At 58.4% G+C, this 17913-nt stretch overlaps 1 protein-coding gene across 1 annotated transcript in view; it reads left to right on the top strand.

Moving 5' to 3' along the window:
• Positions 1-1427: 1427 nt before the first annotated feature.
• CRISPLD2 (cysteine rich secretory protein LCCL domain containing 2) overlaps positions 1428-17913 on the top strand; it is a 61907-nt gene continuing 45421 nt past the window's right edge. Inside the window, exons 1-2 of the mRNA XM_044255624.1 lie at positions 1428-1535; positions 16085-16398. Coding sequence (XP_044111559.1) covers positions 16159-16398 — 240 coding nt within the window. The 5' untranslated portion in view covers positions 1428-1535; positions 16085-16158. The remainder of the gene's footprint in view (positions 1536-16084; positions 16399-17913) is intronic.

The following is a 17913-nucleotide window of genomic DNA, read 5'->3' as shown; positions in this document are numbered from 1 at the left end:
TCCCTTTGGGTTTGTCCTTTGTCAGTGGGGAACTTGTTCTGGCCGGGTTTGCTCACTGCTGGATACGCCAGTGCTTGCAACAGAGCCTGGCACACAGTAGGTGCTTAATAAGTACCACATGAATGTGGAGCTGGCATGATGCCTCAAAAGGAGGAGAAGTAAAGGGAAGAGACAGAGAGAACAGAGGGTGGCCGGGCCACTTTTTATTGGCATTTGAGCTGCACTGAAAACCCTGGCAAGCATTTAGACCTTCTGAACCTGAGCCACGCAGGCCCCGCCCACTCGCTCTCCGGCTGCTTCCCCATGTGCTCTGACCCTTCTGGATGCCCCCGATGCTTGAGCTCCTGGAGGCGCCCTGCCCGCACTGCAGAGTGCAGGGACTGGTGCCGAGTGACCCGGTCGGAGTGTGCGGAAGGAGCAGGAGATGCTTCCCGGTCTTTATGCAGGGACGGGCCCCATGAGGACGGGCGGGGTCCTCTTGCCCTTGTCCTCTCACGCAGGGAGTCCACACTCTCCTCTAGTCCTTCACTCCCCCCAGCCGTTTCGCTTGCCAGCAAGGGCTTTAGGTTTACGTGTTTCAAAGACAGTGCCTTCTGGCTCTAAATTGATTCATATTTACTTGTGCAGATTAAGGATGTTAAATGCCTGTGGGCAAAATGTAGCTAGATTAAGGTTGCTGCTCCCCGGCTGCTCCCTGGCTGTGGGACTGGCGACACTTTGTTCTCCAGGCCTCAGGTGTCTGATCTGTGAAATGGGATCACTTACCCCAGAGTAGATTCCTTTGGACGTTTACAGGAATGGTGGAGGGCAAGCGCCTAGGCTGCAGCATGGTTTCGTCCTTGGCACATTGGGAATGCGTGTATGTGTGTGTGCATGCGTGTGTGTGTGTGTGTGTGTGTGAGACGAGCGGGGTTTTATACCACGGTGCAGAGGATGGGACGTGTGTATTCTGTGCCACAGTTTACAGAGCCCACACCCTTCCCGGTTTTATTTGCTCCAGTCCCGAGAGGTCACTTCCCTAGTCCCACTTTCCATTTGAGGCACAGAGAGATGGGATTTGGTAAATTTGCAAATCCCTGGTGGAAAGTGCTTGGCACGTCGCCGGGCGCGCAGCAAGCGCTCCGTGGAAAGGATAGTTCCAGGGTCCTGGCGAGGAAGCGGAGCGCGTCCTCTTCTCAAGCCCAGTCCTCGGGACGCTCTGGTCCAGCCCTCCGCCCGCCCGGATCCCCGGCGCCCGCGGGAGGGGTGGGGGGCGGGGCTACACTTCCGCCGTCCTATCAGCGCCGCCGGCCTCGGGGGAGGGCGGGGCGCGGAGGTGCTATAAGAGGCTGCGCGCGGGGCCCCTCCATCCACTGCATCCCTCCGCTGCCCCGGTGTGCGGAGCGCGCCACCCACCCGCTGTGGACGGTGTCCACTGTGGACAGTGTCCGCTGTGCCGGCCCGCTGTGCCGACAGTGTCCCCCGTGTGCGCGCTGCTGCCGCTGCACGACCCGGGAGAGACGCCGGCGTGGTGGTGATTGGAGAGCCGCGCGGAGGTGAGTGACTTTCCTTCCTCTCCTCTCCAGGCTGCGGTCCACTCCGCTAACCTCGGAGGAGCTGAATTAACCGGAGCGGATACCATCTCCTGGGGCTTCCTGTGCACAGGCACTATGCTGGGCGCGCTCCCTGTGGCTCAGAGCCGGGCTCAGCCGCAGGGCCTTCCGTGCGTGGAGAAACTGAGGCTCAGAGAGACCAAGCCACTTGCTCTATACGACCTTACAGCCAGGGAGCGAGGGAGCTGGGACTCAAAGCCGTTGTGACTGCAGGTTCCTGCTCCTTGAGCCTGGGTACCCTGACCTCCCTTCTGCAGTTCGTTAGCATCTGTTGCATTCCTGTGTACACAGTGGGCATCAATAAATGGAAAACTGATGGTGCGAATGTGGCGGGTGGTTGAATTTTTCTCTCTATGTGTGGACGGCCAGGGTGATCCTAAGGGTACCCCTTAGCATTCTGCTAAGGTTTACTGGGCTATGCCCCTTTATGATTTTATTTGCAACAAACCTGTGCAAGGTGGCCTTTCTCTTCCCATATTTCAGATGAAGATACTGAGGGCCAGAGAGCGGGAGTGAGTTGTCCAGCTAGAGCCAGGGCTGCAGCCCAGCTCTCTCTGCTTCCAGAGCTCCATGTCCAGGTGTGGGGCATGCCAGAGTTCCTGCAGGCTTGGGAGCGCATGCTGGGTCTGTCCAGCTGGAGTGGACATCTGCATACACTCCTTATGGGGGAAGAATGGTGCTGGAAGCTGAGGACTTGGCTCTGCCGTCCCGGGGAGACCGGCTGCCCTAGATGGACAGAGCCAGGGAGGGCCCCTGGTGTGAGGCGGACCTGGAGCCTCCCTTGCCCGGGGCTCAGCCAGTGGACGAGTCAGAAAAGGCTTAGCCCATGCCTGCTCATTGAAGTCTAACTTCAGCTGGACATCTTTGAGCCAAAAGGTGAGCTGCTGCTCCGGTTGGGAGAAGCAGCTGGGAGCCTGTGCAAATGCCCAGTTTGCCTGGCAAAGTGGGTTTGTAAATTTCCACCTTGAGCGTTTGGGTGCCATGTTCTGGCAGAACCAGGTGACCCTGCCTTCCCCAGTAGGGTCATCTAGGGTCTTAATCTGCCAAGTGAGAGCCCAGGGTCCAGCAGAATGAGATGAAGGGCATGCTCTCTTCTCCAAATAGACTGAGGGGGGGGGGTGCCTTCTAAGGTGCTTTGTGTTTTGTGCCCCTGATTTTCCGCTTCTGCCTCTGATCTGGCTGTTTCCACATGGGAAGGGGGAGCAGAAGGTGTGGGAGCTGTATTGCCGGTGGGAGGCAGGTGTGAGGCCATGCCACTTCCCTGCATTCCCCTCCCTGCCACATACCTGGGCAGGCGGCCCCTCGACCCCCATTTTACAGATGAGCAAACCGAGGCTCAGAGAGGTAAAGACCATGCAAAAGGCCCCCTAGCTGATGTGCCATGCTGTCACCTCCAGGTCCGGCTGCTTGCAAACCCTGTGCTCTCAGCTGCTGGGTCCCGCCTCCTCTAAGACAGTTCTCCTCGGGAGGGGGATGGGTGGCCGGGTGATGGGTTTTAAGGACGGCACGTGTTGTAATGAGTACGGGATGTTACACACAAATAATGAATCATGGGACACGACATCAAAAACTAATGATGTACTCTATGGTGACTAACATAATATTAAAAAAAAAAAAAAAGTTCTCTGGGCAACCAGTAACTCCACGTCTGGCCCTGAACATCACACCAAATGTGGTGTTGTCTGAGAGGGCTTCCAGGAAAATCCATCAGCAGAGTTAAGCCCAAGCGCCCATGTTCCCAATCCTATGCACCTGGGGAGGAGAAAGCAGGTGATTTTTATTTTTTCCGGAGTTTCTTATGATGTAGGAGTGGGGAAAATAACATTTATAGTCACACCAGGAGCTGAAGTTACCTGACACTCAGAATGAGCCATGTGTGCCCAGGATCTACACAGATGCTCTCACGGACTCCTTTAGGGGGTGGACCTGGACCCTCTTCCTTTTTACAAGGAGGGGATTGAGTCTCAGAGTGATGAAGGCACGTAGGCAACACGACAACCAGGGCGCAGAGCAGCCCTCCAAGACGGGTGCCACCCCAGGCTCTGGAAGAAGGTGTTCGCCCACTGGTCAGCGGCTTGCAGAGCCAGCCGTGAGGTCAGGGTGTCTCCTGCTACATGGGATCTGGACCCTGCCCGACTTAGGGGTGGGCCTCGAGAAGGGATGACTTGACCCAGGGCTGGGACCCTACTTGGTGGACAGGTACCCGTGTCAATGTGCGGACAGCCTGGCTCTGGGACCCACAGCAGCACCGGCTCCCAGAGCCCCTCCCTCTGAAGTGGAGAGGAGAGCTGGCTTGGCAGGGGAGGGCCCAGACCCTTGGCAGAAGAGCGCGAGGCCTCCGGAAGTCCCACACTTCATCCCTCCCTCCAAGACTCCGCGTTGGGTATCTGGCCTTTCGTAGGTTGCATTTGAAAACTGGCCTTTTAGAGGTGGGACTCTCAAATGCTGACTGACCCCTTTGACCTTGTGGGAGCTGGAACATTTCTCTGCACTGTCACCAGTGTAATTTACTACGTATGGGAGGTGCCTCTGTGTCTGCTTGCTCCAGACCTAGGAGGCTTAGGAGGATTTTTTTTTTTTTTTTTGTAAATTCACTGGTTTTTGATCAGTCCCAGATGTGAAAACCCAGCATCACTCAAAGGGGCTGATGGCTTGTCACAAAGGGAAAATACAACACTGGCATCTCATTTTATCTTCAGCTAACGGAGCCGAGTAGCTGCTCAGCCCTTCTTGGGATGGGGACCCCGAGCCTCTCCTCAAGCCCTCGGTGAGGCACGCCGTGTTCTAGAACAAGAAGGGTAGTGCAGATCTGGGTGGTGGTTGATGGTAGGACCCGCCATAACCTTTTTTCTTCTTTCTTTCCTTAAAAAAAGTATTTTCACGTGGCAAAATACACATAAACACAAAATTTACCATTTTAACCATTTTGAAGTGTGGACTGCTGTGGCAGTGAGCACATTCACAGCAGTGTGCCCCCACCACCCCTGTCTGTTCCATCACCTCCAAAGGACACCCCATAGCCACTATTACCTGTTCTCCCCTCCCCAGCCCCTGGCGACCACCAGTCCGCTTGCCGTAGATTCACTTATCCCGGAAATCTCATATACATGGAATGACGTGATACGCGGCTGTGGTGACTGTGTCTTGCGCTCAGTGTGATGCCCTCAGAGCCCATCCTCACTGTAGTGTTATGGGTGCTGCGTTCTTTTTCGTGGCCGAGTAATATTCCCGTGTGGGACCAGACCACATTTCATTGATCCGTCCTTCCAGCGACAGACGTCTGGGTTGTTTCCACCTTTTGGCTGTTGTGAACCACATTGCTGTGGACATGCATGGACTCATCTTTGTTGGAACAGCTGTTTGCCGCTGTTTGGGGTCCGTACCTAGACGTGGAACTGCCAAGTCACACAGTCACTTGAGGGTTAACTTGTGGAGGAAATCGTGTTCTCCCTTCTTGGCTTTGTTCTTGACGAAACATAGACTCAGCTCATCTCATTGTGGAATAGATCAAGGCCCTCCACGGTGACTGCAGGGAAATCTGGGTGTTCTGGGGGAGGTGTTGACAGTCCCCCCGAGGTCACGGCAGCAACTGGCGGAGAACCCCTGTCTGAGGCATTACGCCCCCGACTGTGTGGCTGTGGCTGTTCATGGACAGCTGCCCCCCCCCTCCTCGTCAAGGCTGTGAGGACAGACGGTTTCTTGTGGTTCAGCCCCAGGGACATTTATCTTCTCTGATTGTCTCAAGTGCTGTGTCAGCTTAGACCAAAACCACAGGTTCCGGGGAAAAAATAATGCGGATCATGCAACTTCTGGACCATCGTTTAAAAAATATTATAAATTGTGAAATCCCACATTTTCAACCCAGATTTCTGAACTGTGTCCCATTGTGAGGGCAGAAGGGCAGTATTCCAGCAGGAAAAAGAATAGAGTTTCCAATTCATTCGTAGTCAAATGGTCCTGGAATGGAGCCTGCCCTAAAGTTCTTTCAGATTGGAAAAAACCCACTCTGATCTCTCCCGGCTTGGGAACTGGATGGCACCTGCGGGGACCCACCTAGTGAGAGGCGGAGAAATCAGAGCAGAGGCAAGCAAAGGTGCTAGAGAGCGCCCCAAGCGGAGGGACCGTGTGTGTGCAAAGGCCCGGAGACGGGGAGGGGCCTGCCCTCCCCATCCCCCCACGCCCCCCCAGGAAAAAGACAATGGGTTCCACATGGCTGGAGTCTGAGAATCAGACCCTGAGTGGTGAGGGTCTGCCCCGCGGGTGGGGCGAGTTTGGGTTTTCTTTCTTTTTTTTTTTTTTTTAGGGAGAGTGAGTGGGTATGTGAGGAGGAGGGGGTTCAGGGGGCTCAGTGTAGAGGCAGAGGGAGTGACAGAATCCCGGGCAGTCTCCATGCCCGGTGCAGAGCCCGTCCCAGGGCTCCATCTCACGACCCTGAGATCATGTATATGTGCTGCCGAAGCGAGCACTACGACCCTGAGATCATGACCCGAGCCGAAATCAAGAGTCAGACGCTTAACCAGTGGAGCCACCACGGCGCCCCCGGGTCTGGATTTCCTGCCACGGGCTGTGGGGCTTACACTTGAGAACGGATTACTGCGAAATGAGCAGTGTTCCCCAAAGTGTGGGAAGCCATCCCCACTGGTCCCCGAGGTGACCAAGCCTGGGCACGGATGCGGCCCCAAAGGTGAATGTGGGTGGTGCTGCCTGGGCCCAGCGCCTGCCCCACACCATGGCCCCCTTTACAGCAAAGACAGAGCAGTGCCCTTGGCATAGAAGCCCGTGGCCAGCTGGCATCCGTGGCCAGCATCCGTGGCCAGCTGGCACGCGCTCACTTTGTTCCGTTTTCAACGTGTGAAGTTTTACTCCTGCCTTCCGTTCGAGGCAGAACTGATCATGTCCTTTGCAAATGGTGATGACGGAAAATTACCTTTTCCAAGGCCGTTTCTCTGCACCCTCAACGTGGGTCACTGATAAAAGTATACGGTACGGCCTAGTGGAGGTCACAGGCCAGGAGCAGGGGCAGTAGGTGTGCCGAGGGTGGGAGTTTGGGAGGTGCTCGATTCGGGTGGAGCATGAGGTCGAGACTGTTACAATCTGGGGCCACGGTTGTCAAAGTGGGGTTCCCTCTCCGGGCGGGGTGGGGCACAGCAATGTCTGGGAACTTGTGAGAAATGCAGATTCTCGGGCCCCATCCCGGCCTTCCTGCATCAGAAGCTTTGTGGGGGGGAGGCCGGCAATCTGTGTTTTAACAAGGCTTCCGGCATGTTCCGGCGCAGGCCTGAACAGGACTGTGCAGCTGATGAAGGCCTGCCCTGGGGCCCCGGCACCGGGATGGGGTGGGGACTGCTAGCTAGTGGGGGTGGATGTGAAGTTGTGTGGAAGGTTCTGGATACAGGGCCTGGTGCCACCCAAGAGAAGTCACACAGCCAGACGGGAGTAAGAGCCGCGGGGCTAGGACGGCCACCTCCGCGCAGGGTGGAGAGGCCCCCTGACAGGCTGTTGGTAGCGTCCTGGCTTTTCTTCCAGAAGAACGCCTTGTTGGCACTCATCGCTCTGGGGCCTGAGCACGTCTAGCACCTTCCTTCTGAGCACATTCACTGCCCCCCCATGTGCCCGGGAGCTTCCCAGGGAAATCTGTTTGGGAACCCCAGACACCCCCCCCCCAACAATGAGCAGTTCCCTCAGCAGGGCTGAAAACACAGCCGTGTGTCTGTATTCCGTCCGCTGCCGTCCCCCCTCTCTCTCCTGCCCCAAACCAGCATCCACACAGCCGGTCTGTTCTTTCTGGGGGAAGCGCCCGGTGCCTGGAAACCCTGTTTATTCCCGCGAACCTTCAAGGCTCGGGCTCCGCTGGCCGTGAAGGTATTTTCAGCCTTGGCATTGCTGCACAAAGTGCCCTCTCAGACATGGGATGGACTGGGCCCTGTCTGGGAGTGTCGGTGTCTGGTCCAAGTAGGAGGCCCCCGCCGGCCGTGGGGCTTCATCGGGGCTGCAGTGTGAGCCCCAGGACTTGCCTCGGCCCTGAGCCTGGGGGGGGTGCCGCCCCCCAGGGTCCTTTCCTGCAGGCTGGTGTTCTTGTGCCTCTCCTGCTTCCCTTGATCCATTCTTAGAAGACAGAACAATTTCAGACTTAAAAAAAAATTTTATTAACGTTTCACATACCAGAGAGGAGGGAACACTCACTGGCGCCCTGGCGGGTGGCTTTTCCCCAAGTGCCCGGAGAGCCCCAGCCGCCCCCGGGCCCCTCCCATGGCCCCGCCCCCAGCAGGAACCGTTTCCCCGACTTGTAAAGGCATAGGTTGCTTTTGCCTGGTTTTGAACTTGACATAAACAGAATGGAGTCTGGCTTCTTCTGTTCCGTCTGTGAGCTCTGCTTGGGTCATTCCATGCTGACGGGCTTTTAAAGCATAAGTGAGACCCTGTCACCGTGGGCTGTACCCCTCCCCTCACCCCCCTGCTGATGTTCTTCTTTGCATTTGGAGTAAAAGCAGGACTCTCCGTTCTTCCAGACTCCTGGCCACCAGGCCCTGCCCTCTTCATTTCTCCCCAACTCCGCAGCTTTGTGCCTGGCCCTGTCAAGCCAAGACGGGAACCATCCCCGAGCCTTTGACCTTGTGGTTCGTGCAGTCTGGAGCTCCCCTTCCTGGAGACTTGAGCGAGACCTTGCCGTCCACCCTGTCCCTTCCTCTGCCGAGAGTTACCATCCCATTCTCTGGGCAGTTTTCTCATGCCTTCTGCCTTTGTCTGGTAACTGTGATGCCTCCTCCCTCTCCCGAGGGCAGACTGTCTTGCTTGTACTTGCGAAGGACTCCCGTGGCCCCCGTGAGGACTTGCCCTGGGATTTCCGCCTGCACAGCGGTGTGCAAATTCCATAGCCCGGTGCTGTAGGATTCTTGAACTGTGCGTCTTGGAGCCTGGTTCAGAGCCAGGGGCGGTGACTCACCCTTACAGATACCTCCCGATACCATGAATCAGGCATTTCAGGCAGGAGCCCATTGCGGGTCCGCCCAGCCCCGTAGCCCTGAGCAGAGAGGATCTGAGCTGCTGAATTCACCCAGGAGGAAGGAAAGAGTGAGCAGACCGCCCCCGGCACCACTGATTCTCTCCCCATCTTCTTACCTTCTCTCCTCATCCCTGCGAGCCATTCAGGGCCTCATTGTCGCCTCGAGACTTGGGAAATCAGAGGCTGAGGGGCCTTCGGGACAGCCTGGGGCCACCTGGCGGAGCCGGGGATTCGAGCAGATCTGACCAGACGCCCATGCTTTCCCTCGCGGCCCCCGGGCCGTTCCGGACTGCTTGTCTCTGGGACCCCATGGTTTCCTCACGTTTAACTGAAGCTTTGCTGAACATCTACACCTGGGCCAGAAGGCAGGGAAGAGGTCCCCCGAGTGGGGTCCTGGGTGTTCTGAGAATATATTAATTTATTGTCCCGTCACTTTAAAATGACTTTTCTTATTGACTATCTAGGTTTATATTGAACACACCTGGTTTTTCATTCTTTTTTTTTTCTTTTGCAAAGTGAGCTCTCGTCTCCTTTTGCCCAGGATTTTGTATATTCTCCCTGTACTATTTAAGAAATCCCGGGGCGCCTGGATGGCTCAGTCAGTGGAATGTCTGACTCTTGATTTGGGCCCAGGTCATGATCTCAAGGTCGTGAGTTTGAGCCCTGCGTTGGGCCCCAGGCTCAGGGAGATTCTTTCTCCCTCTCCCCCTCTTCCCCTCTTCTTCTCTCCCTCAAGTAAGTAAATAAATAAGGAAAATCTTTTTAAAAAATCGAGGGGCTCCTGGGTGGCTCAGTCGGTTAAATGTCTGCCTTCGGCTCAGGTCTTGATCCCCAGGTCCTGGGATCGAGCCCCGCATCGGGCTCCCTGCTCAGTGGGAGGCCTGCTTCCCCCTCGGCCCCTCCCCTGACTCACGCTCACACTCTTGCTCTCTCTCTGTCCGAAATAAATAAATAGTCTTTAAAAAAGCAATCAGATGGGTTTCCTGTAGGCTCTTGTTGGCCATCTGTCTTCGGTTGTGGACAACCCCGGGCTGGGGGTGGGGAGGCTTCAGGGAAGGATAAGGGCCTGCCCCCGCTGTGTGCAGCCCTAATCCCGTGGGGAAGAGTTTAAGGAAAACGGGCTCCTGTGGAGGAGGGAGACCCCGCGGGGTCTGCTGCTCTCCCACATGTTCATCCCTGGAGGTTCTGACCAGTCCCGAGATCTGCCCCAGACATGCTGGGGAGACGTGCTCCCCACTCCTGGCCACAGCTTCATTCCGGGAATTTGGGGTGGCTTGTGGGTATGACTGTGATCTGCCCTTGGCCTCACCAGCATTTTGAGTTCTCCTCTGTGCTCCCGAGCCGAGCGTGGGGCACCCCTGGCCTTTCGGCTTAGCTGCCCCACCTGGGATGGGCACGTTCCTGAATGAGCCGGGACGGCACGGGCGGGAGGGCAGCGCCGCCCTGAGTTTGGGGAGCTGCACCTTCGGGCCGGTGACCAGAGCGTGACGAGGCATCTGCCCCCGCAGACATTCTGTGTGAACGTGGGCAGGTTGCTTCTCTGTCTGGAACCTCCGTTCCCTCACTGCTAGGACAGGGCCCGTAATGGCCATGACCCCGTCAGCCTGTGGACCGTGGGGACAGAGGACCCACTTCGGGGCCCGCGGGTCCGCACACGCGCCCCGGAGCGGCGGGCTGTGGTGCCCATGAAACATGGTTGTGGAGCAGCTAACCCTCACCGGGCGTGAAGCAGGACACGGCCAGGGCCCGCCCGCCGCAGGCCGGAACCGGCTCGGTGCGCTTTGTTCAATACTCAGGTTGGGGGCCCATTACACGCGACCATCCGCAAACACCAAATCACGGGCACTTACTGTTAACGAAGTCCTCTTCACAGCGGGGGTCACGAAACCCTGACCTCACCCCGTCCTGACCTTTTACGGCGCTTCACTCTGATCTCCGTCCCGTGAGGCGATGCTGTCCGTCCCCTGCGGCGGAAAGACCGCACGGCAATGGCCATCTCGCGTCTTTCCAGAAATCCTGCAGTCAGGGATCTCCCACGGGTTGCTTGAAATAGGCCACCGTGGGAATATTTGTGCCGGGGGAACGGGCAGATGCCACATACCAGGGTGATTTTTACTTTTTGGACCGTCAGTGTTCGGACATTTGCCAGCGTACACGGGTTCCAGCGCTGAGGAAGCCCGCGGTCCGGCGGGAGAGGCAGACGGAAGGAGCAGGCGTGACAATGACAGCGAGCGGTAGGGCTCCTGCTGCTTCTCAGCTCGGCCGAGACTCAGCCCCGGCAGGAGCACGTCGGCAGTCATGGCACGTGAACTGGGTCATTGTCATCGATGGGAGTGACCGTGAGCACACGTACGGGCAGTTCCTGGCCAGAGAGTCCACACGAATGCCCCAGACCTGATTCATTTTTATTGTTGCAATTTTTTTAAAGATTTTATTTATTTGATGGAGATCACAAGTAGGCAGAGGCAGGCAGAGAGAGGGGGAACAGGCTCCCTGCTGAGCAGAGAGCCCGATGTAGGGCTCGATCCCAGGACCCCGAGATCATGACCTGAGCCGAAGGCAGCGGCTTAACCCACTGAGCCACCCAGGCGCCCCTTATTGTTGTAATTTTTTAAAGTTTTGACGTGCCCGATGTGGGGCCCGCACTCACAACCCCGAGATCAAGAGTCGCACGCTCTACTGACTGAGCCGGCCAGACTCCAGACCTGGTTCGTGATGTCCTGGAACCTGCTTCCCCAGAAATCCGGGAGAAAGTGGTCATGGCTCAAGGCAGGTCCTGAGGAAAGTGTGTTTCGAATTTAGGGCACAGTTTTTAACCCCCGCACGCATGAGACCTTTAATATGGTGTTTAAAAGTTAGGTTTTTGTGTCGAAGCAGAGGTGGGGCTCTGAGATAAGGTCATGAAGAGAGACTCCGCATCATTAACCCCGGCCTTCTAGAAACTTCTTCACACAATGCCTCCGGGGCACACGTAGCATGGCCATCCTCCTCAGAATAGCGACCACTTACGAAGCACCCACACCCGTGCTCCAACCGGGCCTCAGGTGAAAGGACGCTGCTTTCCGGAAGCTTCCCGGCGCCGGAGCTCGTCCGCAGACCTGCCTGTCTTGTTCACTTCTGAATCGCCGAGGTCAGACGAGCCCGGTGATTCCCCGCTACCTCACAGACGTGGCCCCAGGGGCCCCGAGCAGGGACACGCCACGCAGCCAGCAAGGGGCTGCATCACGCGTTGACTCAGCCAACGTTCTGGGTTGTTCCGGGCAGGCCCGCACCGCGCGGCGCCCTTGCTCGGCTCTCCCGACCTCCTCGGGAGGACGCGACCACACATTCACCTCTTAAATATTTACTGGACACCGACGTGTCAGATGTGGGCCGTTCGGTGGCGAACGAGCCGAGGGGTCTGGGGCTGGCGGGGGCTGGGAGGGTGGGGTGTGATTCAGCCGTGACCCTGGAGCTGGATCGTAGCTGGAAGAGCCGGAATCCGTCGGGCTGGCCCGGGGCAGGGAGGGGGCAGGGAGGGGGCAGGGACGGGCAGGGACGGGACAGGGAGGGGGCAGGACGGGGCTGCGGGATGAGCTGTGGGAACAGCATGTGCAAGAGGGAGGAGCTCCGGCACAGCTTGGAGCGGCCGGCCGACAGACGCAGTGCCGAGATCCATCTTCCTGGCAGAATCTTCTAAACACAGGCAGGGCCCTGGGGCCTGACGAGCAGAGCCCTGGGCACACCCCCTTCCTCTCCCTTGCTCCCGAGAGGCGGGTTTGGGGGCGGCCTTGCCCGGGAGGTAACCCTGAGGAGATGGGGGTCTGCTGATCCCTTCCCAGGCCACAGAGCCCTGGCAGCTGCTGGGGGGCTGCAGAAACTCATTTCACATCTTGGCGCCTCCTCTAACTGGCTGCAGGGCCTCAGCCGCACCAGGCAGTGTGTCCTGGACTCAGTTTTCTTTTCTGTAAAATGGGGTTGACAATCGCCACCTCCCTGGCAGACTCCAGGTGCATTTGCGAGCTCTGGGCAGTGCTGTAGGAATCTGATGTTCTGTGGCATTTGTTAGCCAGCCTGGAGTCTCGCCGTGGGCCCTGGGGCCTGAAAGCCCCACTCCCCTCCCCACCTCCCTGGCGGCCTGACATGGGGTACATTGTCACAAGACCTTGGCATGTTGGGGTCAGGGGTCAGGGGTCAGAGGTCAGCTCAGCACGTGAGAGTCACAGGCACGGCGACCCAGAGAGGCTGGATGTGTGCCAGGCCCGGGCACGGAGGCCTGTCTTGGTGAAAGGTCGCCATGATGTAAGGTTTCAGTCCCCTGGGGGTGACACACGGGTGTCTTCTCACCACCAGGAGCCACTGTCTGTCCCAGAGGTTGGCGCGCTGTCACCGGGTCCCCTTCCCCACAGGCTGTGGCTGGGCTCTCCTTCAGGAAGCCCACTCTCGGGCAGGCAGGGCAGCGTCAGGAAAGGGCCCTGGGACAGCACGGGCTGTGTCCCAGCGCTCGGTTTCTGCTCGCCAGCTGCACGAATTCGGGCCTTCTGGACACGGCAGAGGCCTCAGCCTCCTCTGTAAAACGGAAGCAGTACAGCCCGAGCCTCCGAGTCATCGGTGGTGAGAGGAGAAATCCAGGGAGCGGCGCACAGTAGGTCTCCCTCAGTGTCAGCCTCCCCAGCCGGTCGGGGTCTGTACTTGGCCCTGGGAAGCCCCACGCAGCCCCCGACTTCACACGCGTCTCATTTGAAGAAAGGGTTTTAATTGTCTGATTGTGGGTGAGAAAGGGGCTCGAGGGTTTAGGCCCTAAGTTCTGGTTGAACTCTAGGGGCGGCAGGAGCTGGAGGGGCCGCCCAGGCCCAGGCTGCTGGCGACGCCCCAGCGAAGTGGGCCTAGGCCTCCTGATTTCCCGTGCCCCCCATGCGCCTTCCCCACAGTGGCCAGTGGGGAATTGGGTCCATAGTCCTGTTTATCCAGTATTTTCTCATACTTCTGGAGGCCCGAGCCCCCTCTGTGGGCATGGTGGCTGTCCCCTGAGGCCTCTGTCCTCGGCCTGTGGACACTGCCTTCTCCCTCTGTCCTCACACGGTCCTCCCTCTGGGGGTGTCTGCGCCCCAGTCCCCGCTCTTAGGATGACAGCCGTTGGATGGGACCAGGCTGACCTCCTTTTTATTTAATGATCTCTTTAAAGGCTCTGTCTCCAAATATAGTCACGCTCGGAGGTGCTGGGAGTCCGGATCCCAGCCTGTGAATCTGCGGGGGGTCACAGCTCAGTCCTGAGCAGCACCGTGCAGGGTCCCAGGAGGAGAGCTGCCAGCCCCCTCGTCCTCACGGTTCTGCTGAAGCCTTCGTAGTGTCGCGAAGCCTAGACTTAGCAGGAGTGGGATGATTTGGGCCTGGCTCCTCCCCTGCCAGGACCCCCAGGCCCCCTGAGCTCTGGCCAGGCCAGACCAGTCTCAGAACCTGGGGTGCACGGGGCGTGCTTCCCGATGCTGTGAGCTGGGAGACCCAGCGCATGTCTGCCCCCGAGGCTTTATGAATTCTCTGTGGGGCCTTGCCGACAAGCAGCCTACTGTCAAGTGCATGGTGAAGGCCGTTTGTCTTTTGAAGTAAGGTCTCACCTGCTGGAAGGGTGCCCTTGGGACCAGCAGTTGCTTCCTTGTCTCCTCATACTTTGGGATTTTGTTTCCTTTTATCATTGATATTTTTAAAAACCAGAGCTGTCCAAAGGATAGCATGGGCTCCCCGCCCAGGCCTGACCCCTGCAGTTCCCCTCCTTGGGGTAGTGCTTTGCAGTTCTCCCAACACAGCCTGTCCCCCTAAAGTGAACAGAGGTGGACAGTTTGCCCTCTTTGCTTGAGATTTTAAAAATACAAATAATACGTGAATGATCAAGAGGAAGGTCCTCACATTCTCCTTCTCAGTCTTTCCCTCACCCTGGAATCAGCCAGCACCATGAACCTGGCCTGGTTCAGGTGTGGTTTTACTTCATAAACACATACACGCCCCATGTACACATATGTTCACAGAGACAGACACATGTATGTGTGTATATGTATAAAATACGCACATATAATACACATAGATGCATGTATGTCTATGTTCATGTAGACCCATAAGTTACACAAAATATAGTCTGTGGGTTTTAAAGTTGGTGTAAATAATACCTGGCATCATTGTCTCCAGTTTACTTTTCTGACCCAACCTTGGATTTGGGACTTGGTCATGCTGACGCTCACACGGCTCGAAGTTGTCCCTTTTTCTCTGCTGTGTAATACTCCACCTGACTGCCCACTGTCTATTTACCTGCCCCCTAGGAGAGCTGTTTGAATGGTTCTCACCGGAGATTGAAACCCCACCCAGGCTTGAGTCTGGTGGACTCACAGTAGAGTGCTCAGGAGCGATTCCGTTTCACGCCTTCGGGGGTGCCCTAGCCCTCTAGCTGCCGCGGACCCTGTGCGGTGGTGACACCCGGCAGCTGCTCCCTGACGGTGGTCTCTGCTCTCCCTGCGTCACGGAGGGCAATCCAGCGTCAGTGTCTCGGCATCTGTGCCAGCCTGGCCTTCTGCGGCTGGGAAATGCTCATATATGGCGGTGCGACTCATCCTGGAGCGAGGTCGGGACCCCAGGGGTCTGCGTTACTGGTTTGAGTCCCCGTGGGGCAGGCGAGCACGCACACGTCCTTCTGTGCCGTCCCAGCCCCGAGGCACTGCCCCAGAGGGAACTCCCCTGGAGGGGGGCTGCGTCTCGCCCAGTCGGGAGAATGCCGGGCGTCCCCGCTGGGTGGTGGCTATTTTTGTCCAAAGCACCGCTGGGTCAGGACCCTGGAGAGTTTCCAGGGTCAGAGTGGAACTGCCCCATTCCCATGGCTGCTTGGCTGCGCGCTCAGCCTCCCACTCCTCCCTCCCTGCCCCTCCGCGTCCTGCCCCTGACGATGCTTCTGCTGGCTGGTGTCTTGCAAACCCAGCCAGCTCAGCCCGTGAGAACTGGTCACGGCTCCTGTGGGGGAAGCGCGGAGAAGCCCTGATGGGAGGACGGGACCCCTCGGTGTCCCAGACGGGTCAGCCCCCCGGTGGGGTTCCGCAGCCCCTTCCCCCGGCTCCTCACCCTACCTGTGGCCGGCACCGCCCTGCAGTGGGGGGCTGGGAAGGGGCTGTGGTTTTCCTTGGCTCTCACCCCAGCCTGGGTGGGAGCTCCCCGAGGCGAGGCTCAGGGCCTAGTGGCACATACGAGGTGCCCAGTGAAGGTCCCATGCCTGATGGACTCTGCCGTGGAGGGCAAGCACACTCCGTCAGCCTGCGCTGGCTTCTCGGACCCTCTGGGACCATCTAGGGTGCGAGGAGCCAGGGAAGCCGCATCCCTCGTGGCTGGGGGACCTCGGTCACCGAGCTTCTGTGAGCCTCAGTTTGCACATCTGCAGAGTGGGGGGGGGGTGGCTGTTCACGGGTCAAGCCCAGGCTGCAGCTGGTTTCATACTGACCGACCTCTTCCCCCACTACCCTCTGCTTCCCTTCAGGCCTCCCACGCCCCAGCGCTGCCTCGGGAGCCCAGCCTGCTTGTCACCCCCGTCCTCGTGACCTGCGTGGCACCATGAGCTGCGTCCTGAACAGAGTCGTCCCCTTGGGGCTGGTGCTCCTGGTCTGCGGAGCCCAAGGCGTTTTCCTGCCCAACATCACTCAGTTGGAGAAGCTGCTCAGCAAATACCAGCAGGACAAGCCGCACTCCCGGGTCCGGAGGGCCATCCCCAGCTCGGACAGGGAGGAGATCCTCATGCTTCACAACAAGCTCAGGGGCCAGGTGTACCCCCCGGCCTCCAACATGGAGTACATGGTAAGTGCAGGTGCTCCCGGGGCGGGGCGGCCTGCGGTCCATCTGCTTTTGTCTCCAGGGGCAGGGTGTGGTGGGCTCAGGGCCTCCTGGCAAAAGAGGGTCCCCTGCCTCTGTTCCTGACACCAAAACGGCACTTGTGAGTTCCCCGTGCTGAGGAGCCCAGCCCAGGGCCCCGCCCTTGGCGCTCCCCTGGCCTCTTTTCAAGGCCGAGTGGAAGGTCTGTGCGCTGGGCTTTGGAGAGTCCATTCGCAGCTCTGCTGCCTCCTTGCTGTGTGACCTGGGTGTGTCCACGGCCCCCACTTTGCGAATCCCCTTCTCATGGTTCTGGGACGGTTTGATGACGTCACATGGTAAAATGCCCTGCACCAGAACCCCCAGCAGGGGCCAAGGTCACCGTCGTCACTGAGCACCTTGGTCTTCATCCGGCCCGTTTTGCCGCCCTCCTCCGTCTGAGCGGCAGCAAGGCCGAGTCCCTGAGAGTTGGGTGTCTGTCAGCGAGGGGCTGGCAGAGACGGGGGGCCGTGGAGGGTCTCCCGTGAGCCGCCTGGGGAAATGCCATGCGTAAGGAGCCAAAGGGCAGCCGGCCCTCCAAGTCCACGCCTCTGGCGCTGCCTCCACGCGCCCCCTGTGTCTCTGCCAGCAGCGCTTCCTGTCCTCCCGGCCCTGCGGTGCACCTGCTGCTTTTCTCCCATTTTATAGACCAGGAAACTGAGGCCTGAGGTCAGAACTGGTAGCGGCAGAACGGACTGCAGGACCCAGGCTCACAGCCATCGTCCCGTGCCTAGTTTGAGCCTTGACACCCCTGCTGCCGCTGCCCACTTCCTTCTGGCCAGCCTGTCCCCCAACACCTTCTTCTGCCCCGGGGCTTATCACCTCCCACATTGCCCCCCCGATGGCCTACCCTGAGCCCCGCCTCCTGTTCCCTTCCCGACCTTCGGGAAATGTGTCTCCTGCTCGGGAGCCCCAGGGCCCTCCGTGCCCAGGATGGAGCCCACGTGCCCTGCCTGGAGCTCAGGACCTTCGATCTCGAGCCTATCTGTTCCGAGAGGCCACTGGGTGTTCCCGGAAGATGCCGCCAGGCCCTCCCTCCCCCAGGAGTCCTGTCCCCACCTCGTGCCTTATCCCATCATAAACGAGCCTCACCCAAGACCCAGCTCCTTTCCCTCCTCTGGACCCCACTGTCCTCTTTCATGCTACCCTGTGCTCCGTGGCAGGGTGCTCGCGATCAGGGACCCTCCCCTGTGCCTGGGAGCCCCTCACTGTCGCCGTCTCTGCCCTCACGAGGTGGCCTGTCACCATCTATACCACAGATGAAAGGCTTGCCCTTCTGGGCAGACACCCTTGGAGCAGGGCTGTCCTTTGGGAACTCGTCAAGAAACCTTTTCTTCTTTCCCTGAGGAAAGTCGCCCAGGCACTTACTCTGAAGGATTGTGCTGATCTTAGAAGGAAGACTGGGCACCCCTTCACAATACTGATGCATCAACAGCTGGTGCAGGCCTTTTTAGGGTTAAAGGT

Source organism: Neovison vison, chromosome 7, assembly GCF_020171115.1.
Source record: "Neovison vison isolate M4711 chromosome 7, ASM_NN_V1, whole genome shotgun sequence".
NCBI classification, from domain to species: domain Eukaryota; kingdom Metazoa; phylum Chordata; class Mammalia; order Carnivora; family Mustelidae; genus Neogale; species Neogale vison.
This window is presented reverse-complemented; position numbering and strand designations above follow the sequence as displayed.